We start from the raw sequence: 22,610 nt of genomic DNA, 5'->3' as shown, positions 1-22,610 counted from the left end.
TAATTTTATTCTAAGGGTGTAGGTACTGTATTTGTCTTTGATTAATGTATTCAATCTTAACCTTGATTTTTCAATAATTTTACGTCAGTATTTTAAAAAAATATATTAACCAGTTTAATAAGTGCACTCATTAAATAAAAACAATGTAACAAATTATGACATGCTTTTAATACAAACTCGGTTAAAATGGCTACCAGGCTGCATTAAGGTTTGAAAATGTTAAAAAAAAATGGCAGAATACAACTCATAAAATTAAGATAAACAACACTTATTAGTTATTAATAAATACTAGATTTTTATTCAAAAAAAATTGTTGAATATACACATTTTATTACATCATATACACTATTACAATTTACTATTATTTTCAAATTACAGAAAAAATAATTATTAATCAGTTATTCAAATTCAGAATTAAAAAAAAAAAATATTTTAATTTTGGATGAGTACCAACCTAAAGTTAGAAAATATGATTTTTAATTTTTAAAATCGGAGTTTTTATAGTTACCACATAGCATAGATTAATACTTTAAAATGTCTACGTGACAAGTCACCATTTATGTATAATTAAAACAAGAGATATTTTTAAGTAATAACTTTATAATGTATTTATTTTCGTCACTTATTTCTTGGCTTAATATTTCACAAATTGTTTTAATTTGAGAATATTCTAGATTTTTGGACAATACTTGCGATGGTTAAACTTAAGCAAATTCTATGACTATACTTCCATTTTTTAAATTGATAAAATATTTGAATTAGAACAGGAAAACTACTGATAAAATATTACAATATAACACCAATGTCACTAACAAATAGTATGAAAGTACAATCGTCGCCCAATTTTTTGTAATCTGAATGTTATCACATCGCACTGCCGCCGTGTGTCAAGTTATCTGAACATTAAGCTGTCGATGGGTCTCGGTGGCGACAATTATAGTACTTGAAATAACTTTTACAAGAGTAATTTTAACCTAATCAAGGATTATAAGACGGATGCAAATGTAATAAATTGTTAAAAATAAAAATATAATCATAAAAAAAATTAATTTTATAAATCAAAACACAATTAAATTTTTTTTTCATTTATTATTTGAAAAATATGTATTTTTTATATGATTATATAGAAATATACAATAAATTATCATTATCATTCAAATATGCAAAATATGCAATTCCAAAAATTATCCAAAAAAATCTATACATTGACGATGATATCTGTAATCGAAATTATTCCAGTTGAATTGTAGAATTTTAGAGTATTAAAAAATACTGAAATATGCACTATAATATGACTAAGAAAACTTTAAAATATGTCATAAAAACATAAAAATAAAAAAAGAAATAGAAACCGAAATTTAATTAAATTTATTATCTTTTATTGATAGTTTATTTTATCTTTTGAAATAATATCTATAATATAATCTTATGAATTTATAAATGTATTAAGAAGACTAAAATAACCTTCTTCTTTTAACAATTAAAAAAAAAAAAAAACAAGAATGTGGGAATTTTTCTTATACCTACTTACATAAATTATTAGGTACTATTTTTCATTCAAAATAAACAATATTTATGAAAAATAAAAAATAAAGCATCATATTATTATGCATATTGGCAAAAAATAGGACAAAAGCTTCAAAAATAATACTAAATATCTAAAATACTTCAAATATACAAAAAATAAAAATAATCAAAATATTTAGTTTTTGAAGTTAGCTATCATTTTGCTATCGGTATCTATATTATATATGTAATTGGTAAATTATATAAAATCATAACCGTGGATAGGAACATAAAATACAATGTAAAGGGTTATTTTTTGTGGAATAATTAATTACATAAAAAACAAAAATATAATATTTTAACTATAAGAAAACGTACTATCGTTACATTATACGGATTTTAAATGAACTTTTTTTAAAATTAATAATAAACTGTATGAATTAGCACGATTCAAGTAAAAAAATGGGGAACTCCTAGGTTGGATAGGGCTTCATTGTAGGAAGTGATATATATATATATAGGTTAGTGGTATTGCTGTATTAATCTTTTTAACTTGAAACCAATGTTCCACTACTTTTAAAAAAAACAGTTCTGACTGAAATAGAAAGATATCTATTTGAGTAAATTTATATTTTTAAAGATAGTTAATATCTTATTACCAGGGTTCGGAACTTAAAGCATTTACTTATTTTTATGGATTGACTTAAAATATAGCAGAGTGCTATAGAAGTTTATGTCAAGTTATAACACGTACAATTATGAAATTTGAAAGTGCTTTATTTTGCTTTTTTCAGTAATTTTTAAAAAAAAAAAAAAATGCTTATTTCCAGTTTTTCTGATTATTTTTGCTTATTTGACCAGTTTTTTTTACGTTTTTATAGTTTTCTCCTACGAAGTTGTTTTTGATAGAATTAAAATTAAAATTAATTTTAATCTACGATGTCATGTAGTTCATCATACAAGGTATCGATGTAGGGTTGACAAAGATATTCCAACGTTGAAAATAGAATTGAGTGTCAAACGCCAGAATGATCAAGAACAGAGAGAACAGTTTACTATTTATTTTTCAGAAAAATCCCTTAGAAAATCCTTGAAATATAAAAATCCTTAAAGTCTTGAAAGTGAAGATTTATTTTTATTTTGTTTAATTTTTTAGTTAAAATTTTATAGTTTTTTTTTTTTTTTTTTTATAAATATTTTTGCTTGATTTAAAATTTTTTAAATGCTTATTTTAGTGCTTTTAATGATATTTTTAAGCGCTTATTTTAATGATTTTAAGTGCTATAAGTTCCGAGCCCTGTTTATAACCAATTCTTAATAGAATAAGTTGAATTTTGAATGTTGTAACTTTTGCATAATAAAAACATCTAAAATTTAGGTAAATCGAAAATTTCAAGTAATGACATATAAACAGTACAAAATCATAAAAATATTTTTAAATCATGAAATGATTTTAACTAAATAAACTTAATTGAAATCCGTCAAAATTTCATTTTGTATCATTTATAATTAGTTTACGCGACATTCTAGTATACTTTTTTGTTTTTGATTACCTACAAAGAAAATTTAGCACTCAATTGTGTAGTCTTAAGTAAAAACATTTATCATAATTTTTTGACTACAAAAATGGGTGGATTTTAGTGATTTTTATTGTTTTGTCAAAATTAAATAGTATTTAAACGGTCGTAATTTTTTTATTTTTTTTTTAAATTAAGCTCATTTTTTTTAAAAAAATTTAAAACTGTGATATAGGTATATTAATAACATTTATTATGCTATTGGATTTTTTTTAACCGATATGATTTTTTTTACCTTTCAGTGCAAAGTACACTTCGTTATCATAATAATTATGCACTATATTTTATATTATAACATAGAGATCATATTTTTTTATAACTTGTTAAGCCAATTAAAACTCAACCAAACCAACAATTTTGTTTTTCAGTAGCTTTTTTAATTTTTTTTTCAGTTACTTAGTTGTAAAAAATAGTAGTAAAGTGATTTTTTTTACATAATCGTATTGATCTATGTAATAAAAAGTACTATGTAAGTAGATATATAATACAAAAACTGTTTAAAATCTACCAATATCGGTTGAATATATGTAGGAAGAGCAAAATTGCCATTTCTACTGTCTAATAAAAGTACAAACCAGTTGGTTTTTCGTACACAGTAAGTTATTATTTGTACTATTTTATAGAAACTAAAAATATGAGTACCTACTTATAATTAAGTTTATATTATGTATAAATAAATATGTATAAAACTCTTAATAAATCTGATCTGTATGCAGCATGCTATCCTATGTAAATAATACCACCTTGATATTCAAGCACTTATAAGTTACATCTTCTTAGATAAAGAATGCCTTTTAACGATAATATTTCGATTAGCTTTTATATAAAATGGATAACCTAAAGACGACTAAACTATAGATATTATAATGTAGAGTTTATAATGATTTATGATGTGGTATTTGATATTGTAAATATGAATTGCACAATTCGATGACAAATAATAATGTAAAAGCTATTTATTAGATTATGTTTTTCAAGACCTACCAATTAGATATTGCTTATGAGTACCTCATGCCATGTTTAAACTTAAGTAGGTACCTGATACATTGATCGCTATCTTCAATTAACGTAAGTAAGTAATAAGTAGGTAAACTACCAATATTATATATTAACTTAATTTTATTAACATTCCATCTATAAAATCATTATTTAACAATTTATTCCAATTTATAATGATTTTTTTTTTATACAATTTAACATTAATTTCATTATTTTGTTTTAAACAAATGTAGAAATTATATTTATGTTGAAATTATTTATTTGATCATTCATCTAATTATAAAAATTATTTCTTATAACTTATAATACAATTTTATTATTTATAAACAATCGATTGTTTTGATTTAGTCTAAATTTTGCTACAATAATTTGATAATCAAGTACCTATATTTGCAACAGATATACGAAACCTGCATTTTATCAGGTATACTTAAAAATAATTTTCTATGGAATTTTAACATTTCGAAAACAAGTTTATAGAAGTTATATCTAATCATCACTTTCTCTAATAACGATAGGACAGTAAATATTTATATTTTAATTATTTTTCAGTTTACTTAATTGTTTTATTACTTATATAATAAGTCACATACGAAGTATTAAATTTGTTTGTGTACATTAAAAATCTTTTATATAATAAACTATTTTACAATCATTTTAAAACATTAAAACAATGTTTTAAGTAGACAATAATAATATTGTATATTACCATTTGGAAAAACTAAAAAAAAAAAATTAAATATCAATAAATTAAAGATTATATCTAAATATGTTTGATTGATTTTTATTAAAAGTCATTCTGTCTTCATGTAGGGTTACTTGATATTGTACCAAAATAAAATAAATAAATGAACTTCAAGAAACTTATAGTTAAACTATAGTTCTTTAAAACGAAATTAAACTTCTATAACAATGATTCATAATGATATTAAAAATAAAATAAGTAGGTAAAAATTAATTGTTTTGAAAATTGTTGTGTACAATAATTTTAAATAATTCATGATATGATAGCAGAAAATGTATGCAAACATTTATAATTATAATAATATTCTACCGACTTATTTTAAATATTTATAAAATAGTTAATGTATTTATTTACTTCAACTTAATATGGTTATAGGTACTCTGAAAATCAAAAGCTCATTATATATTCTATATATTTACATTTATTTTTAATTTGCTAGTTCGCCTTGTCCTTATTCCATTTATTTTGTTGATCCATGTCCATGGCCATATTCACTGATGATTTTTAAAACATTTTGCAATACACTAGCAATAGTATTGCAATTCATAATATAACACTGTTTTATATACTCGTATATTCGGGGTAATAATATTTTGTTAGTTTTAGTTACTTTTTAGTTACGACGTTATTATCTGATACATAAGGATTTGATTTGTCAATAAAACGATACAATGACAGACACAACAGTAAAATCGAATATTTTAACATTGACATCGTTCTGGATTTTGGGTCTGTGCAATAATTTTGGATACGTGGTCATGTTGAGCAGTGCGCATGACATTTTAAAATCCAAATCTTCAGTACCGGAAGGAAATGATGTAAGGATTATTTTAATATGTTAATATATAAGCTTGAGAGGATAATATCGAAATTATTGAATCAAATACAGTTATCATATATTGTGTAAATTGAAGAATTTTTAATGTTTTAATGTTTAACACAATTTACCTATTGATTTTACATTGTTATTTTAGTTTTTTTTTTCTTTTTTACAGTGGGAAATAAAAAAAACCACAATTTGTTATTATTTTACTAACCTAGAACATTGTTTATTTTAATTTTACGCTTGATTAATATATTCACGAAAAATAGTATTAAGCGTTATTGACATAAATGCTAACTAACTAACATATATGCTTGTATTTGCAGACTGTAATTTCTAACTCTACTGTAGTAGCGTATGCAAGAGAGTGTAATCATTTATCGACTGGTGTCATACTGTTGGCCGATATTATACCTGGGCTACTAATCAAAACTTTTTCTCCATTTTTCGCATTACATGTCAAGTGAGTATTTTAATAGTATTCTAACAGACTTGAATATACTATAATTTATTATTGCATTACATTTTCATTTAATATATAGTTTTACCTCTACAAAAACTCTCTTGATTTAAGTTTTGATAAGTATATCACATAGTAAACAATTCATTTGTGTATTTTCTTTTTTTTTCAACTTTAACAGCTCTAAAAATAATTATAATTTATTCATAATTTGTTAGAAAATGTATTATTATATCATTTTTATTTTTATAGTCGGAGACTGTCATTATGTATAGGACTAACTGTGGCCAGTTTCATCACTGTAGCGAGAGCGAATACTGAATTAATTGCCGCCATCGGCGTAGCGCTAACGGCTATGGCTTCTGGTCTCGGAGAGTCAACACTCTTATCTTACATGGTCAATTACGAGCGGTAAATATTTATTACTGATCGTTTCTTTGTAGTCCTTGCTAATAATTGATAACTCAAAAAAATATAAGATAACTGCCTCATAGAGTTCCTACGAACGGAATGAACTAAAACAAATATTTTATTTCAATAATTTTCTAAAAATTATTACCGGAAAATATTGATAACTATATTTTACTTCTTTATCTCCTTTTTATTGAAAATTATAAGGAATTGATCATTTTAATAATACATTCTAGATATTTATTAACGAAATTGAATTATTTTATGAGGATATTGATGATTCTTTTTATTTTGATTATCAAATTAAAATTATGAAAATAATAAATCAACAGAAAAAAAGAAAAAATATATTATTTTATTTTTATTTTTTTATAATTCGTAAATTTTACTTCTCATAATATGAGAATCATTTATCATATTATGATGATTGGTATGTATTTAACTCTCAATTTAATGTAATTTTTATTATTGTACTTAATTTTAATATATGTAAAGATAGAGAAATCACTTAATTGCATATACAATTTTAAAGTTTTAACTTAACTCATTCAAACTTCTTATTGCATTTTGCTTATTTAGTATTAACTATTAACAATAAGTGCAAGTAACTTATTCTTTGAAGTAGATATGTTTTAAATATAGTTCATAATAAACTTCTAAATAGAAAATATTTGAAAATAAAAGTAGTTAACTAGATCAATTTATAAAATATACTTATTATTAACTAATAGATACTTTTAAATGAAATAAACTTAGATTTTATTTACAAAATATTTATCTAGAATATTAAAATGTATTTATAAATAAATATATACATATATTATGTATTATGAAGTATAAATGGTTTTTTTTATTTTAAATAGTATTCGGAAAACTCAATTTATTTTTAATATAATCAATTAAAAATTTTTTTATAATTAGTACTATGTACTAATACTAAAAATTATTAATATTAATAGTAATGGTTTGATTATTATTATTTTTTTTTTCTTAAATCTCCGGGATTCTAACATAAAAATCTAGTACGTACTCGTTTAGTTGTATATATAATTTATTCAAATATATTTATTGTACTTTGCAATTATATTACAGAGGTGTTATTACATCTTGGTCGTCTGGAACGGGTGCTGCTGGTATATTGGGAGCGCTGACTTATGCAGGATTAACTGGTTTCTTTAATCTATCTCCGTCTACTACATTATATTTAATGCTTTCAGTACCAGGTCTAATGGGAGTCTCGTATGTATTATTATTAAAAATAGTTCTTAGATATTAAGTGTCGTAATCAATGAATAATTTTAGCAGCGGCGGATTGGCCCACCGGGATACCGGAAAAGTTCCCGATGGGCTGGTAGTCGTATTATAACACTGAGCCGATGCACTCGGATTAGATTTAGATTTTATAAAAATAATGTATTTAATTGTAAGATTATGATAAAAATCTAGTTGAAACGTGATGTAAACAATTCTATGAACATTTAATCCTTGAATAAAAGAGACTTTTATGGAAAATTATTATTATTGGATGGTGGGCTGGTCATATAATAATTTCCCAGGCCGACATTTTTAGCCAATCCGCCGCTAAATTTAAGTGTTGGATATATATTAATTATTAAATATATTTAATATTCAAGATACAATTTCAATAATCTATTATCAATAACAACAACATTGTTAATTATATATTAATTTACTAGTATTAACCATTCACTAATTTTTATTTTTACTAATTATTTTACGATACTTAATTTCATGAATTTAGTATTTTCAATTTAAGTTGTATTAATTTGTTTTTATTTTTAACCACTGCTACTGTCTAATATATTTTCAATTGCATTATTATTAAATCTACCTATGCATTTATATTCTAATACAGTTTTATGTTTTTAAGGTTCTGGGTATTATTAGAACACCCAAACAAAGATGTTACTCAAATAACTCAACATTCATCAGAATCAAATAAACAAAATCAAACTGTTTCTAGTAAAATATCTTACATGCCCCAATTGATGAAATTTATGATTCCTCTAGGACTTGTATACTTCTTTGAGTATTTAATTAATCAGGGATTAGTAAGTTTTAATTAATTCGAGTAAAAATCATATATTATTATACAAAGTATCTATTTTTCAGTTTGAGTTGGTTTATTTTGAAAATATATGGTTAACACATGCAGAACAATATAGATGGTATCAAGTTTTATATCAGTTAGGTGTTTTCATTTCCAGAACTTCAGTGAATTTGTTTCCAATTGAAAAAATTTGGATTTTAACAATATTACAGGTATAATATAATTGTATTCAATATATTTATTTTTACATAAATGATAAATTCGATAGTTTTACTGGATATTTAATTTTATGATATTATTTTAAAGTACGAGTATAGAGTAAAAACTTTTATCTATTTTCGCTTGTAATTATATATTAGAGAAATAACTAAAATTAGTTTATGCAAACCTTACTGTAATTTAAGTCCCGACGAAAACATTCTATTAAACTTCTTATAAAAAAATCTTTGTAATATTTTTATAATTTTTGTTAAAATCAACTGCTAATAACTGAACTTAGCTTGATTACTTAAGTTTAAATTTAAAAATAGTATAGTTTTTCTATTCTATATTAAGTATATATTTACTTACTGAATTTATCATCATGAAAATATTGAAGTATTAATTAAGTATTAAATCATCAAGCTAAATTTAATTTTTATTTATTTATTTATTTATTTATTTATTGAATAAACGGGCGTGAGCCCAGGTTAAAATAATTAGGTGTACAATACAATCAAACAGCAGGAGATTTTAATATTAATTCAAAATTATATCAATTATAAGTTTTAAATTAGGTTTTTTTACACACAGAGTTAAATAAAGTATTTTTATTGGAATGTTACCAATTCGTTGTTGTAATACAATGAGTATGAGTATTGTGAAAATGAAAATGCTTATATAGATAAATTAAGAATATAACTAGAAGATATAATGAGAAACGAATATGTGAGAGGTATTAGTGTTGTGTCTATAGTAGACAAGATGATTTGGGTATGTGATGAGACGAGAGGAAACAAATGCAGTAAGAGTTGTTATGAAAATGAACGTTGAAGGGAAAAAAGGAAGAGGAAAATCAAAAAAGAAACGGTTGAATACGATTAAGAATGATATGAGGCTGTAAGTGTGTGCGTTGATGATGTAGAAAATCGTGGCGAGAGGAGTTCTAGGACAAAGGTAGCCGACCTCAAATAATTGAGATAAAAACGAGTGATAAGAAGAAGACGTTGTTGTAATACAATATTTTAAGAACCAAAGCAATTTGCATTAGTAATATTTTAAAATTAAGTGGCATTTTTAAGATCAATTTCCTTTAGTTATTTTATTAAATAAGATACCTAATTTTGCTAATTTATTAGATTTAACAATAATGATAACTTTATTCAATAATAAGATTTCAACTTTTATTTAATTTTCCCCATTAAAGTATAATATATATCTTTCTGTAATACCTCATCTGTCTTTAATCATACCATTACAAGTTTATACGCGTTGTATTGTCTATGTGTGAATTTGGGATTTACCCGTTTCCACCAATTTATAAAAATGTATGATTCCCGTGGGTACGTTATGATTGCGTATAAATCTCTTTTACTATTACAATTGCATACATTCTGTCTATCCAAACTTAATGCAACTTTGCCGTTGTTCACAACCCTGAAAATTTGTAATATAACTTATATTAAGAAATGAATGTTTATATTTGATAGTTTCATAAACGTTACTGTGACTATTATTTCCCAAACAATAATTTTCGATAGTCTATAAAGCACTATAAAATAATATTAAACTCCGATTATTATATTGGATTTCTTGGCGTATCGCTCTTTAGTATCATTATATTAGTATAAGACCAACTTTCATTCGATAAGTTACTGGTATTAATGTTAAGGAGTAATAGTGCAATATTATAGTGGTACTAATTAATATCTTATTTAACCATGATCAATGAATTAAAAGTTATATCAACACTTGTGAAAGAATTGGCCGTAGTTTCTTCACATAAATATCGTTTTATAAGACAACGCAAAAATGAATTTTTAAATGGTTATGTTCTAAAAAATGTCAACATTTTAACTGATGTCAACAAATCCCAAGTTTTAATTTATAACTTATAATTTACAATTTTATTGTATTCTCTGTATATATATATATATATATTTTTTTTTTTTAATTGACTATAATATTGATATTGTTGTTGTTCTTCTTCTTTTTCTCTTTCGCCTTTCTCCCAACTCTTTGGGGTTGAGCACCCTTGTCCTAAACCTCCACTCTCGATTTTCTATATCCCCTATGTACACACCAACGGTTTTCATATCATTAAATTGAATCCAACCATCTTTTTTTTGTTCTTCCCTTTCCTCTTTTCCCTTCAACGTTCATTTCATAACAAATCTTACTGAATTTGTTTCCTTTCGTGTCACCACATGCCCGAATCATCTTATCCATTATAGATGCCACATCAATACCTCTCATATTCGTTCCTTATTATATATTTTCTTGTCACTCCACTCAACCATCTAAGTATTCTAGTTTCAATTGAACTGATAAAAAAAAAAAAAAAAAAAAAAAAAATGTAATTTAAATAATTAAAAATATGTCAATCCGTAATATTACATATAAATATAAAATTTTTCTTATTTTCAGGGATTTAACGTTATATTATTTTTGATTGAAGCACTTTACTCATTCATACCAAATATATATATAATATTTGCAATAATTGTATTCGAAGGCTTGTTAGGAGGAGGAGCATATGCCAACTCATATCACAATATTATGAAAAAAGTACATAATTGTTTTTTATTTAATTCATGTATTGTATTCACATAATAATATAATTAAATACGAAACATTTTATTTAATCGTAGGTACCAAAAGATAAACAGGAGTTCTCGATGGCAATGACTTCATTCGCAGATTCCATAGGTGTTTCATTAGCTGGAGTGCTCGCGATTCCATTACATAATAGAATTTGTCTTTTACCAAAATGAGACTATATTAATTAATTTTATCTATAAATAATTCCTATACATAATTAAGAAAATTAGCTTATATTTTGTATTAAATTATTTAAGTATAAAATGTATTATATATTATTAGGGTTGCCATATTTTGAAATCCCTAAACCGGGACATTATATTGAATGACCCTTTTTTTTTTTTTTTTTTTATTTGGAAACAAAAATAAATGTATCATTTTGTAATTTAAATTATTATAATTTATTAGCAAATACAAAAATACATTATTATTATATATAACCAAGATGATTAGATAACTATAATATAATGTTATAATATACAATATTATTCTACGTTTTATTATTAAATAATAAAATATTAAATGTTATTTTATCTCAGCTTCTATTAACCGGGACGATCTAAATGATCGACCAGGACACCAGGACATGCCTTTAAAACTGGGACTATCCTGGTAAAATCTAGATGAATGGCAAGCCTATATATTATAATAATAATTTAAAATGTACTTACATTTATTTAAATTATTTTAAATTTTTTTTTTTTTTTTTGATTATTTATTATGTCTTGTTTGATTCTTCAATGTTTGTTTGAATATTATCTGTTTCAATATAAATATATATTAATATATTTATTTTAAGTGCATAATTTTATTTACAGAAAATGTATTTATTAAGAAAATGAGAGTGTGTTAATAATAATTATTAATATATCAATAAATAAACAAATATCATATTTTATATGTATAGAAATAAATAAATAAAAGCTTAGCTTGGAGTATTATTATATTTTTAAATTAAAACTAGTTTTGAATTAAAAATTTATTATCAGATTACAAAGTTAATAAAGTCACGACTAAATATGAAAAAATAAAGGAAGGAATATATTGAGAAAAATTAGTCGTTTTATATAGAGATAATTTATTTTAATAGGATAAATTATCTCTATATATTCCTTTATTTTTTCATATTCAGTCGCAATTTTATTTACTTGGTATGTATATATATATATATATAATAATGAATTTTTAATTAGAAACTGTTCGTACTTTACAAATATATGATAGTAATACTACAGCCTATGCTTTCTTTTATTTATTTATTTATTTCTATACAAATTTACGATTATTAACAATTTATTAATTTTTTATTATTTTATTGTGTATTTTTAATTGCAATAGTTTTATAGAAAATGATATATTGCTGACTTATTACAATTGTATTTTTAACTTACAAACTGGCATGTTGACTTTCGCTCTATACAAAATATTTGCTCTTTGACTAACTACGATGTCAATTGCTCGTTCATCTGATCCACCATATGTACAAAATGTAACAAATGTTTCACAATAAATCTCTTTATCCGGAACAATTATTGGCATCTGGTGTAAAAGTATTAGAACAGTAATGCAACTCTATAAATCTTTAGAAATGTGTTAAATGTGAATACTTACACTGCAGCTTGGTGATTCTATAGTGTGATATTGAGCGTTGTATAAAAATGCTACGTTTATTCCAATTAAAGGTTCTTTACTGAGGTTTTTTAAAAAAAAACGTATTTTGAAACGTGGTCCTAAACCTAAAAGCTGAAATTTAAATTTACTAACGTCAGCATGTATAATGTATTTAATATATATTGTTCTACTTGAGCTGATGTATGTAAAAATTGATTGGTGATTTTTTGTTTTATCGAATTGATTCGTTCATTCAGCACTATAATTTGTAATGTTTGCCACGTTTGTTGAGTTCGTACATGCATTTCTAAAAGAATAAAGTTTTAAACTTTAACCATAATAGATGCTCAAATATAAAGGGTATTAGATTTTTTTCAATTACCATTACAATGCTCTCTTTCACGCAATGTTTGTTCTATGAACACGTTACTTCTTTTTGGTATGCTCAAATTACCAGGAGTAGGTGCGGTTAACGTTGGGCGAGCACATAAGTCAAACGTCGCAGTCCGTTTCAAAAGTTTTATGTCCACTTTACTTTCTAAGAATATATTTCAGTAGTTGGTGTTAATACGAGTACATTATATTATTTTTCTATACAATTAACTACTATAATACGACGGTTAGTTTCTTACTAGAAGAAATCATTATTAGAGCATTTTCCTCCTGGCCAAATTTTCCAAACATAATACAAGTCACGGGATCAGGCATCAAGATTTTGTGAACAATCGTGGAGCCGGAGAACATAAGAATTAATCCCTTCGTAAGTCCGTCTACATTGGATGTAATGCACGATACTATAGTAAATTCAAGTGACATACTTTTTACGTACATGTTGGTCATGCATGTAGGATCACCCGGCAATTTTACGTTCCATAACGATACACACTACATAGTTTATATACATAACACAATGTTTGAAAAATTATTGTGGTTGGCTATGCATGTGTGCGGTTAATGGTTAATCTTACTTTCAACGTGTAGCATTGCAATAAGCCATCTATGGTACAACAAATGAATTTGTCTATTCGCAGTATGACAGCCACAATGGCATGCGTAACTTCTACTTTGTAACCGCTTGTTGAGGATTTTGAAAAAATATATAACCGGCCCGTCCTTGTGGCAACAAGTATTTTATAATCAACATTGTACAATCCAATAGCACACATATACGCTGTTTCGCCCTGTAACTATATATTAAAAATACTTATAATAATATTATTAATCAATAATAATTTATATGAATAAAAAATTAGTCATCTACATTTTAAATACAAATTAATACCATATACAATACTACACCTCATATTTATCAGGCAAAATTTTAAACGATTCTGTATCAAGTATGCTTATTTTATCAGTAGTTGCTATTACTAGACAACTAACTCCATGCACGTCAGCCAGGTTTCTTTTCAACTCAGTGACGCAAGTTATCGTGTGCTATAATATTCATATAAGATAAAAGTCAAAGATGGTTTTATTTATGTCGGTAGTAATGTACTTACTTGTTTCATTAGTTTATTTTTTTTATGCTTTAAAAAATATTCTTCGATGTAGCATTCATTCAAACATAGCATTTGTTGCGACGTTGTTGAAAGGTTCACAAATCCAATAGTAGAAGATAACACTTGTAAATGTTTTAGCAAATCAAATGCGCCTTCAGTCTCCTGCCATAATTTACATTCTTCGGTATCTTTTAGAGTTGTCGAATGAATCGAGTACTTATGATATGGTTTACAATTTCGATAAAAATAAATCTCATTTTTAATGACTACAGCTATACCTGAGAATATTTTTAAGTGCAAAAATGCTCACATAAATAAGTGAATGTAATTTCATTGTAAATTACTCTATACCTAACTATTTGTTCGAAGAGTTCAAAAAATATTTATTATTTGAAACTATTATAACAGCTCGATAATTTATTTAATTATAATTATCACATACGTAAGGAAACACAATAAGATATTTTTATAATATTTGAAAATAATGTCTTACATGGGATATGTTGATCACTATTATCTGTATACACGGTTACAATCGCTGAAGGTTTTTCATTTAAATGAATAATGTGCGTTTGCTTTAAACCTTTAAAAATCTTATGCAATTTATAGTTAATATATTTGGTGCATATATTCATACATTTCTTACTAATATTTGAAAATTTTTACTTTTATTTGAGGGCTTGATGATCCCGATCCGAAATCAACGACGACAAATTTATTATCATTGTCTCCGTGTACATCAGTCAGCGTCATACAACAGTTATAAGTTTGCAAATTTATTGGAGAGTTTATGTCTACATCTATCCACATGGAATTCCTGTTAAAAAATGTTATATGTAGTAGTATTAAAATCAAATTAAATACATTTGATATTTACATTATATTATTTGTTTCTGGTTGGTTTTTTTTTTTTTAATAATAATAATAATGAAACAGAATTTATATAATATACATCGATCGACTAAGATTGCATACAGTTAAATATAATACATAAATTTCATTTATATTTAATCATTTAATGCGCGTTTTGCCAGTAACTAGATTTTGTTGTCTATGATAACCCTTGTCTTAATAATTTTAGTGTTGTATATTTGGTTGCTTAGCAATAACGCCATTACGCCGGTTATGTCCATCATGTATATTATGTATGTAGTATGTATGTATCATATCCGTATACGATCAGTTAAATATTTTTTACTTTTATGTATTCATTTAATTATGTAAAATATAACTATATTCGTATTTAGGTATATACTAGATATAAGATAAATAAACTTTAGTTGGCAGTAAAATCCAAAATAATATGTTAACTTTTTCTGATATATTTTAACTTTTTTTTACTTATTATTAATTTTTTTTATTAGTATAATATTAGCATATATTAGCATTAATAATTTTAATTCAAAATATTTATATTATTAATAATAAAACCAAATTCCAAAGTTTGAACTTAAAAGTGACCAAGAAACCATAACTTTAAACGTTGAACAGTAAGTAAGCAAAACATAAATTGGAAAAATTTAAGTCAATTTTTAACCGCTAATTGAAGTCTACTTTGTGATGTATAGTAAGAGTTACGAAATACTACAATATTAATTTCACATGGTAAATTTCAAATAGATCACATTTGATTATATCGAATGCGAGTTACATTTATAACAGCATAATAATAATAACATAATTATAACAGCTAACTAACCCTAACGTTACTGGCTTTAATGTTAACCCCACATCACACAATAAAACGTTCATGTTACATCTTATACACTGCATTTTGTATACTGGACAACGTAATGAACTTAGTAGAGATGAAAAGAAAAGGATCCAAACTAAAATATTTCGCCATGAAATGGTTTGAAATTAAAGACATTAAATATTGATTGCAAGAACTACCAAATAATAAAACTAATTGTAAATGTAAGGTTTGTAATAGTATCCTGGTATGCGGGAAGAATATCTTGAAAAATAAAACCTTGGGAAAAGCACATATTAAATATGAAAGGCCCAAGAGGGTCAAAAAGTAAGAAATTGTTCATTCAAAATCCGAAGTTTGACGTGAAATAAAAAAATTTAAACCGATGTGAAGAGCGCAGAAAATAAACTATCAGCATTTTTCGGAAATGCCTACGGGGCGCAATTAACGGTCGGTGTTTGGCGCGGTCCCCCCCCCCCCCCCCCCCCCCCCCCCCTCCCCCCCGAGTCCACGAAGAAATCGTTCCTACGCTTGTCTGGTCACCGAACAAGGAAAAACGTGCACGTAGTGTATTTATTTGTGTGTTTTTTTTCTTTTTTCGTCCGCGGGTTGACGTAACGAAAAACGGAACGAGCGTACGAACGCGATCGACTGTGCAAATGTTCCGCGTGCGACGACCACGCTCAAGTCGCAAGAAAAACAAACAATGCGCGACAACGGTACGATAAACACGCGCTCATCATCGTTATCTCGGCGATTGTACGCGGCGGCGGCGGCGGCGTACGAGCAACGTTCGCCGCCGACAACGACACGTCGCGCAGTTCGGGTGACGTTGCGACGCGTGCAAGGTACCGCTGCACGCCTAACCTACCTGTTCGCGTCGCACAACGGAAAAACACATCGCATGGGTACCGGCGACGACGGCCGCACGACGGTCGTCCGGTTGACGCTCAGCGGTCTCGCGTTCGTCTCGTCCGCCGCGGCCGCGTGCTGCTTCCTGACAGTCTGGTCGTACTGGTACCGCGAGCTGGACGCCGACTGCGCGGACGCTTACGACTGCACGTGCCTGCTGTTCGGCTCCAGCCTGGCCAACGGGTTCGTCGGCGGTGACCGGTCCGTGTGCCGGTACGTGTTCTACTCGATGGCCGCGTCCGCGGCACTCGCCGCCTACGCATCCGCGTACTACGGCTGCAAGTCGCTGCTGTGCCGCCGTACGGGCCACCGACCCGTGCCGTCCGCTCGGCCACCGGAAACCAGGTACGCATTGGGCGGCGCGTAACCGTCACCCCGAAGCGTGTCGCTCACCCGGCGCGTTTACGATCGCGGGCCCGTTACGCGCGACATTTCCGACGAAAAACCACAGGTGACTGGCGAACGCCTCGAATAAGTCAACAGGCGAAACGTTTTTACGGGTATTTTTTTCGTACGGGAAATCTTCGAAACGTAATTGTACTCGACGAAATATGTTTAGTCCAAGTTCAAAACCATGCGCACAATTACGGGTGTTAATGTACTATTTACTTGGAATATAAACGTTTTGAACAAATCATTCGTAAACAGTCGATATGATCGTGCTAAAGGGTTTCGACGGAAATGCGTTAACAGTCGTGTGTATACATTACATATTATTGTGCTTAAAGTTCATGATTTTTTTAGTCCACAGATAACCGGCTCGACGGTATGCCTTACAATTATACTTGTCCTAATGGCATTAAATATGTTAATTACGTCCATCGTGCTAAGCAATGGATATATTTCAACATGTTCGCAATATGTACATCGAGTAAAAAGTTTTTTAATGGTAAATATTTAACAAATTTAATGTGATTTGTTATTAATTATTATAATATTACTAAAAATCAAGTATTGTATTACACTAGGATTTTGTTCCACATGAATAGGTAATGTTTTATTTCTCTTACGACTTGAATTAATTCTTGAGAATATTTGTATTATAAAATTGTTGTTGTTTTTTTTTAAGAATATTGGTGTACTAGTGGCAAATAGGACACTTAAAATATTTTAGCATAATTACATGAGTCATGATTTATGACAATACGGAAGAATAGCGTCATACAGGCGGTTGCAACATCCCTTCCTTTTCTAACTAAATATTTAAACAATATTAATATTATCAAATATTTACAAATAAAGTACAATAATTACATAAAATTAAAATTTATAGATTAACTGAAATCCTAGTATGTATATTTGTAAATAAATAAATTATATACATTTCACATCTTATATGACATGATATTGATAAACTGCCAAAAAAATATAGCTTATTTATAATAATCTGTTTATTTTTTTTTATATAACCTAAATAACTTAATATTAATTATTTTAATAATTTGTTTTAAAATTATGTTTTATAATGTAGCATTTGAAATTTTTTTTTTTTTCGAAGTGGGAATACTAAAAATCATTAGATATATATAATTGTGCATTAATATTTGCAAATATTTATTTAATAGTAATACATTAAACATGATAATAGGTAAAACACATTAAATTAATATCTAGGTGGGAGGGGGTTTAGATTGTACATTTTCATAATTATACAATCTATATACTAATTTTACTATATAAAAACATATTTAATTATTTTCCTGAATTTCGGGAGGGATTTGAACCCTTAAAACTCCCCTTATGCATGCTTCTGTATCAAGTTAATGATAATTTAGTATAAATCTATATGGAATTAAGATCAATGAACAATTTTTTTTAGGTAACCGGGAATATGGTAGAATTGGTATCAAATCGTATGTCATGTGCAACTATCTATGATTTTATGGATTATTTACAGCCTCCATCACAACAATTAACTTATGAACTGCTTCATCGACACAAGATTAATCCACGAGATAATATTATTAATACGTCAACATTATTAATAACATCTATTTTATTGTCTTGGTTGAATACATCAGTATGGATTATATTTATATTTTTTATTTATTTTTTTAGGTATAGAAATAAGAATTAAGGAACAATTTTGATTATTAAGTATACAATTAAATTCAGTGGCATAGCCAGAAAAATATTTGGGTGTTAAATTTCTAATTTTCTCCTACATAAGTAGGTACTAACTTTTTGGTTATTCGATTATTCGATTAAATAAAAGATAAAATATAAAATGTGTTATTATTTAGTTTATTGAAATTTTGAAAATTGTTTAATGATATAACATTATACCTATGTCTTAAAATTATGATATATTTTACAAAATAAGAGAGACATTTAGGGGAGGGGGTGAGTTATAACTCATTAACTTCCTAACATGCAGATAAATGTACGCCACTGATTGAATTTATTGAATTGATATTTATTGTAAATTAATTCAAAAAATTTAATTTTAAGTACATTTTAATAAATTGAACAATTATAAATAAATTTATGGATTTCATAATATTGCCCTTAATTTAAATAATTGTAGAGAAAAAAACCATGATAATTCACCCTTAAAATTTAAAACTGATAATTATCATTAAAATATCTTTTGTGAGGGCCTTTTTCATTGCATTTAAATCGGCTATCTATCCATTATAAAATAAATATTGTATGCTGAACGGAATGTAAATATCAATAAACCTATGCTTAATTTTTAAGTTTTTATTTAACTGTATATAATTACTCATAAATGCAAAGTATCACTACCCATCTCATTTAGTGGTTTTTGCAAGTTACTTACCATAAGAGCTGTTTTAAGATTGATTTTAATTGGGTAAATTTTATTTAAACTCTTGCAATTATAACCCTGTAGCGAGGTCACGACCCCACTTTAGTTGACATCTTATTGTATAAGTACGTGGTCAACTGAATGGATACCAGTATGCATAACATTACTAACGCAATTAATAAAATATGAGGGCCGATCGGCAGTAATATGAAAAACAGCACCCGTTCGGTCCTAGATTCAAACGAAATTTTTTTTTTTTTAATTTATCGGTTAACAATTCAAATAGTTATTGTGAACATTTAAGAAAAATAAAAGAAAAACATGAATATAATATCAATTTTTCTATTATTGTTTGTACTTACTACCAGTTTTTATATTATACAGCTATAAAATGAAATTAAAATTAAAATATTATATTCGTATATAGATAATTTAGTATAGAGCAGTGGTTCTCAACCGGAGTGACATGTTACTCAAGAACGACATGGATGCAATGTAGGGGTGACACGAAATCTCCACGGGAAAAGGAAAAATATAAGAAAATAATTAATTTTAATAAAATCATATTATTACCACAACAGCCATGTAAATAGCATACCTTTAATTTTTAATCTTTATATTATTTATGTTTATTATTTAGATCCAATAAACACATGCAGTATTGTTATTAACGCAAAATCGCTGCATTATCGATTATTTCATCGACTTAACCGGGGTCGTTAGTCAGTTATTTTACAGTCGCTAGATATATAGTATAATTATTTACAAACAAAATAAATAACAAATATACAAATCATTAATATTTTTTCTCTCTCTTTTTTTTTTAATTTTAAAATTTTAACTTTATCATATTTATGTTTATTAAACCCTACAACTCAATCAATTGTAGGTGTACTTATTATTTTTCTGTTTTTTTTTTTTTTTTTGTTATTTCAAGAACTGTTCTAAAATACATAGTTAAGATTAGGTATTTATTATTTTGATGTTAGAGTGACGCGGTGTTTGATTCTAGTGGCTAAAGGTGACATGAATGAGAAAAGGATAAGAATCACTGATCTAGAGGAACATCAATTTATCATGAAGACAATAATAATTTTAATTTTAAACACTTGCAGCTACAAGATATTGACCTCCAAAAAGCATTAGACAGATTAAATGACGCATAGATAATTGTATGCAACTTCTAATAAATGACTACAGTAATATTGTTGAAAGTGCAAATAACCTGGCGCTTAATGGGGTATTCCAATAGATGATAAAACAACTCGTAAAAAAAAAAAAAATCAAGATTGTTTTTTGATGAAGTAGACGGTGATTGAAATATTAATATTACACAATAAAATTTTAAAATAAAAGTATTTTTATCCATTATTGACACAGTATTATGTCAACCTAAATATCATTTTAAAGATTTACATAGTGTTTATAGTATTTGAAATTTGTTGAGACGTCAGTCAATCTTAGGACCAAATTAAATTTCTGTTAAAGGATCATACGACTTCATACGAATGTTTAAATCAGATATTAGTTCTGATTTTACAAGTCAATTTCTAACAATTAAAAAAAATTATTAAAAATAAAAATATAAACAGTATACGAGTACTATATATATTTATTCTTGAAAATTAATTCGCTACAAGTTATTCTGATGTATTAGGAACAAGTTTATATATTTAACATAACCAGTAACTCTTGCAACAGCAGTAAGATCATTATTAAAGCTTAAAATTATTAAAAACTATTTGAGGAACTGGGAAAGAAGGTTATCCAATATTTCTATATTAAATATAAAATACCACCACTATTTAAGAGATATAGAAGTAGAAAAAATGATATAAAATTTTTCAACTATGAAGGTTAGTAGAATGAAATTTGATTAAACGTCAAATGTATTATTATTATAGTTTTTTTATAATTAAATTTAATTAATTAAATCAATTTTTTATAATTTCATAATTTTTTAAAAAAAATAACTTATTATTATTTATTACGTTCCCTGGTGTTTGATTTAAAATGTATATGATATTCTCTTAATTCTTATTTGTTTCAATATTCGATAATTATACTAATGTGACCTCTAGATTAGAATCTCTGTAATAAATATTTTGATCTTAGTTTACCTGTGTTAATAATTGTAAATATTTTATAATTAAATTAGTACAGTTATGACTTTAAAAAAATGTTATTTATTTATTTTTTATTTATCTATGGTTATATAACTAACAACGTAACATAACTTACCTAACTACATAAGGCATACTTTTATTAACATAAAAATTGTCAGTATCATTATAGCAGAATTTTATGTGTAAAGGCCCATGATTTTATTTTGTCCTTTAAAAACTTAATTGCGGCACTGACATCCCCTACGCACCATCAACAACTCTCATATAATTGAATATTATTGTTTGGGCCAGGTTCGACAAATAGTATGACGCATACCCGGACATCGACTTCTACGTATCGCCAGTGTTGGGAATAGATAATGAAAAATTTATCTAGATAAAGATAATAAATAAAAAAATTAAAATATCTAGATAAAGATAAAAGATAATTTAATTTTTATCTAGATAAAAAAATGATATTTTCAAAAAATGTTATTTTTTGGTCAATATTTCAAATTCTAATGATATCTATGAAAACTCAATTATAATCATTATTATCAACAGGTACCTAGGCGATTAATGTTTATTGTAGTAATGTAGGTAGTGTACCAATCAGTAGTTTTAAT

At 26.3% G+C, this 22,610-nt stretch overlaps 3 protein-coding genes across 6 annotated transcripts; 2 read left to right on the top strand and 1 right to left on the bottom strand.

Moving 5' to 3' along the window:
- The first annotated feature begins 3,491 nt into the window (after positions 1-3,491).
- Positions 3,492-11,722, top strand: LOC112682685 (battenin). Of its 3 annotated transcripts, none has more exons than XM_025553366.1 (9): positions 3,492-3,678; positions 5,434-5,645; positions 5,977-6,113; positions 6,363-6,521; positions 7,614-7,760; positions 8,413-8,593; positions 8,655-8,804; positions 11,218-11,358; positions 11,442-11,722. In XM_025553366.1, exons 2-9 carry the CDS (start codon positions 5,499-5,501, stop codon positions 11,562-11,564), a joined length of 1,185 nt encoding a protein of 394 aa, XP_025409151.1. In that variant the 5' UTR covers positions 3,492-3,678; positions 5,434-5,498; the 3' UTR covers positions 11,565-11,722. The 3 variants fall into 3 exon arrangements, with proteins under 3 accessions (XP_025409151.1, XP_025409148.1, XP_025409150.1); XM_025553363.1 differs by having other exon boundaries at positions 5,428-5,645; XM_025553365.1 differs by lacking the exon at positions 3,492-3,678 and adding an exon at positions 4,489-4,506 and having other exon boundaries at positions 5,428-5,645.
- Positions 11,723-11,851: 129 nt separating this feature from the next.
- LOC112682714 (Bardet-Biedl syndrome 1 protein) lies at positions 11,852-22,194 on the bottom strand. 2 transcript variants are annotated; one of them, XM_025553401.1, is made up of 12 exons: positions 22,121-22,194; positions 15,171-15,321; positions 14,998-15,097; positions 14,505-14,782; positions 14,302-14,439; positions 13,971-14,189; positions 13,635-13,887; positions 13,385-13,540; positions 13,194-13,309; positions 13,003-13,134; positions 12,783-12,930; positions 11,852-12,150 (listed from the first exon to the last, which is right to left on the bottom strand). In XM_025553401.1, exons 1-12 carry the CDS (start codon positions 22,135-22,137, stop codon positions 12,110-12,112), a joined length of 1,749 nt encoding a protein of 582 aa, XP_025409186.1. In that variant the 5' UTR covers positions 22,138-22,194; the 3' UTR covers positions 11,852-12,109. The 2 variants fall into 2 exon arrangements, with proteins under 2 accessions (XP_025409186.1, XP_025409187.1); XM_025553402.1 differs by lacking the exon at positions 22,121-22,194 and adding an exon at positions 15,382-15,407.
- LOC112682716 lies at positions 16,960-19,549 on the top strand. The gene is made up of 3 exons (XM_025553403.1): positions 16,960-17,454; positions 17,854-17,998; positions 18,929-19,549. The coding sequence occupies exons 1-3, from the start codon at positions 17,102-17,104 to the stop codon at positions 19,184-19,186; spliced, it is 756 nt and encodes a 251-aa protein (XP_025409188.1). The 5' UTR covers positions 16,960-17,101; the 3' UTR covers positions 19,187-19,549.
- Positions 22,195-22,610: the final 416 nt, after the last annotated feature.

Source organism: Sipha flava, unplaced genomic scaffold, assembly GCF_003268045.1.
Source record: "Sipha flava isolate LNK unplaced genomic scaffold, YSA_version1 208_pilon_pilon, whole genome shotgun sequence".
In the NCBI taxonomy this organism is placed as follows: domain Eukaryota; kingdom Metazoa; phylum Arthropoda; class Insecta; order Hemiptera; family Aphididae; genus Sipha; species Sipha flava.
The sequence above is the reverse complement of the archived record's forward strand: the minus strand, read 5'-3'. Positions and strand labels throughout refer to the sequence as shown.

Excerpts from the sequence above, each read along its gene's own strand:
- LOC112682685 (XM_025553366.1), top strand. The coding sequence starts at position 5,499 with ATGACAGACACAACAGTAAAATCGAATATTTTAACATTGACATCGTTC. Across the intron at positions 5,646-5,976 it reads CAGTACCGGAAGGAAATGAT|ACTGTAATTTCTAACTCTAC; the intron begins GTAAGGATTATT and ends TTGTATTTGCAG. Across the intron at positions 7,761-8,412 it reads CCAGGTCTAATGGGAGTCTC|GTTCTGGGTATTATTAGAAC; the intron begins GTATGTATTATT and ends TATGTTTTTAAG.
- LOC112682716 (XM_025553403.1), top strand. The coding sequence starts at position 17,102 with ATGGGTACCGGCGACGACGGCCGCACGACGGTCGTCCGGTTGACGCTC. Across the intron at positions 17,455-17,853 it reads GCTCGGCCACCGGAAACCAG|TCCACAGATAACCGGCTCGA; the intron begins GTACGCATTGGG and ends TGATTTTTTTAG. Across the intron at positions 17,999-18,928 it reads GAGTAAAAAGTTTTTTAATG|GTAACCGGGAATATGGTAGA; the intron begins GTAAATATTTAA and ends AATTTTTTTTAG.
- LOC112682714 (XM_025553401.1), bottom strand. Across the intron at positions 13,310-13,384 it reads TGAAAGAGAGCATTGTAATG|AAATGCATGTACGAACTCAA; the intron begins GTAATTGAAAAA and ends TTATTCTTTTAG. Across the intron at positions 12,151-12,782 it reads GAAAGTCAACATGCCAGTTT|ATAATATTCAAACAAACATT; the intron begins GTAAGTTAAAAA and ends ATATTGAAACAG.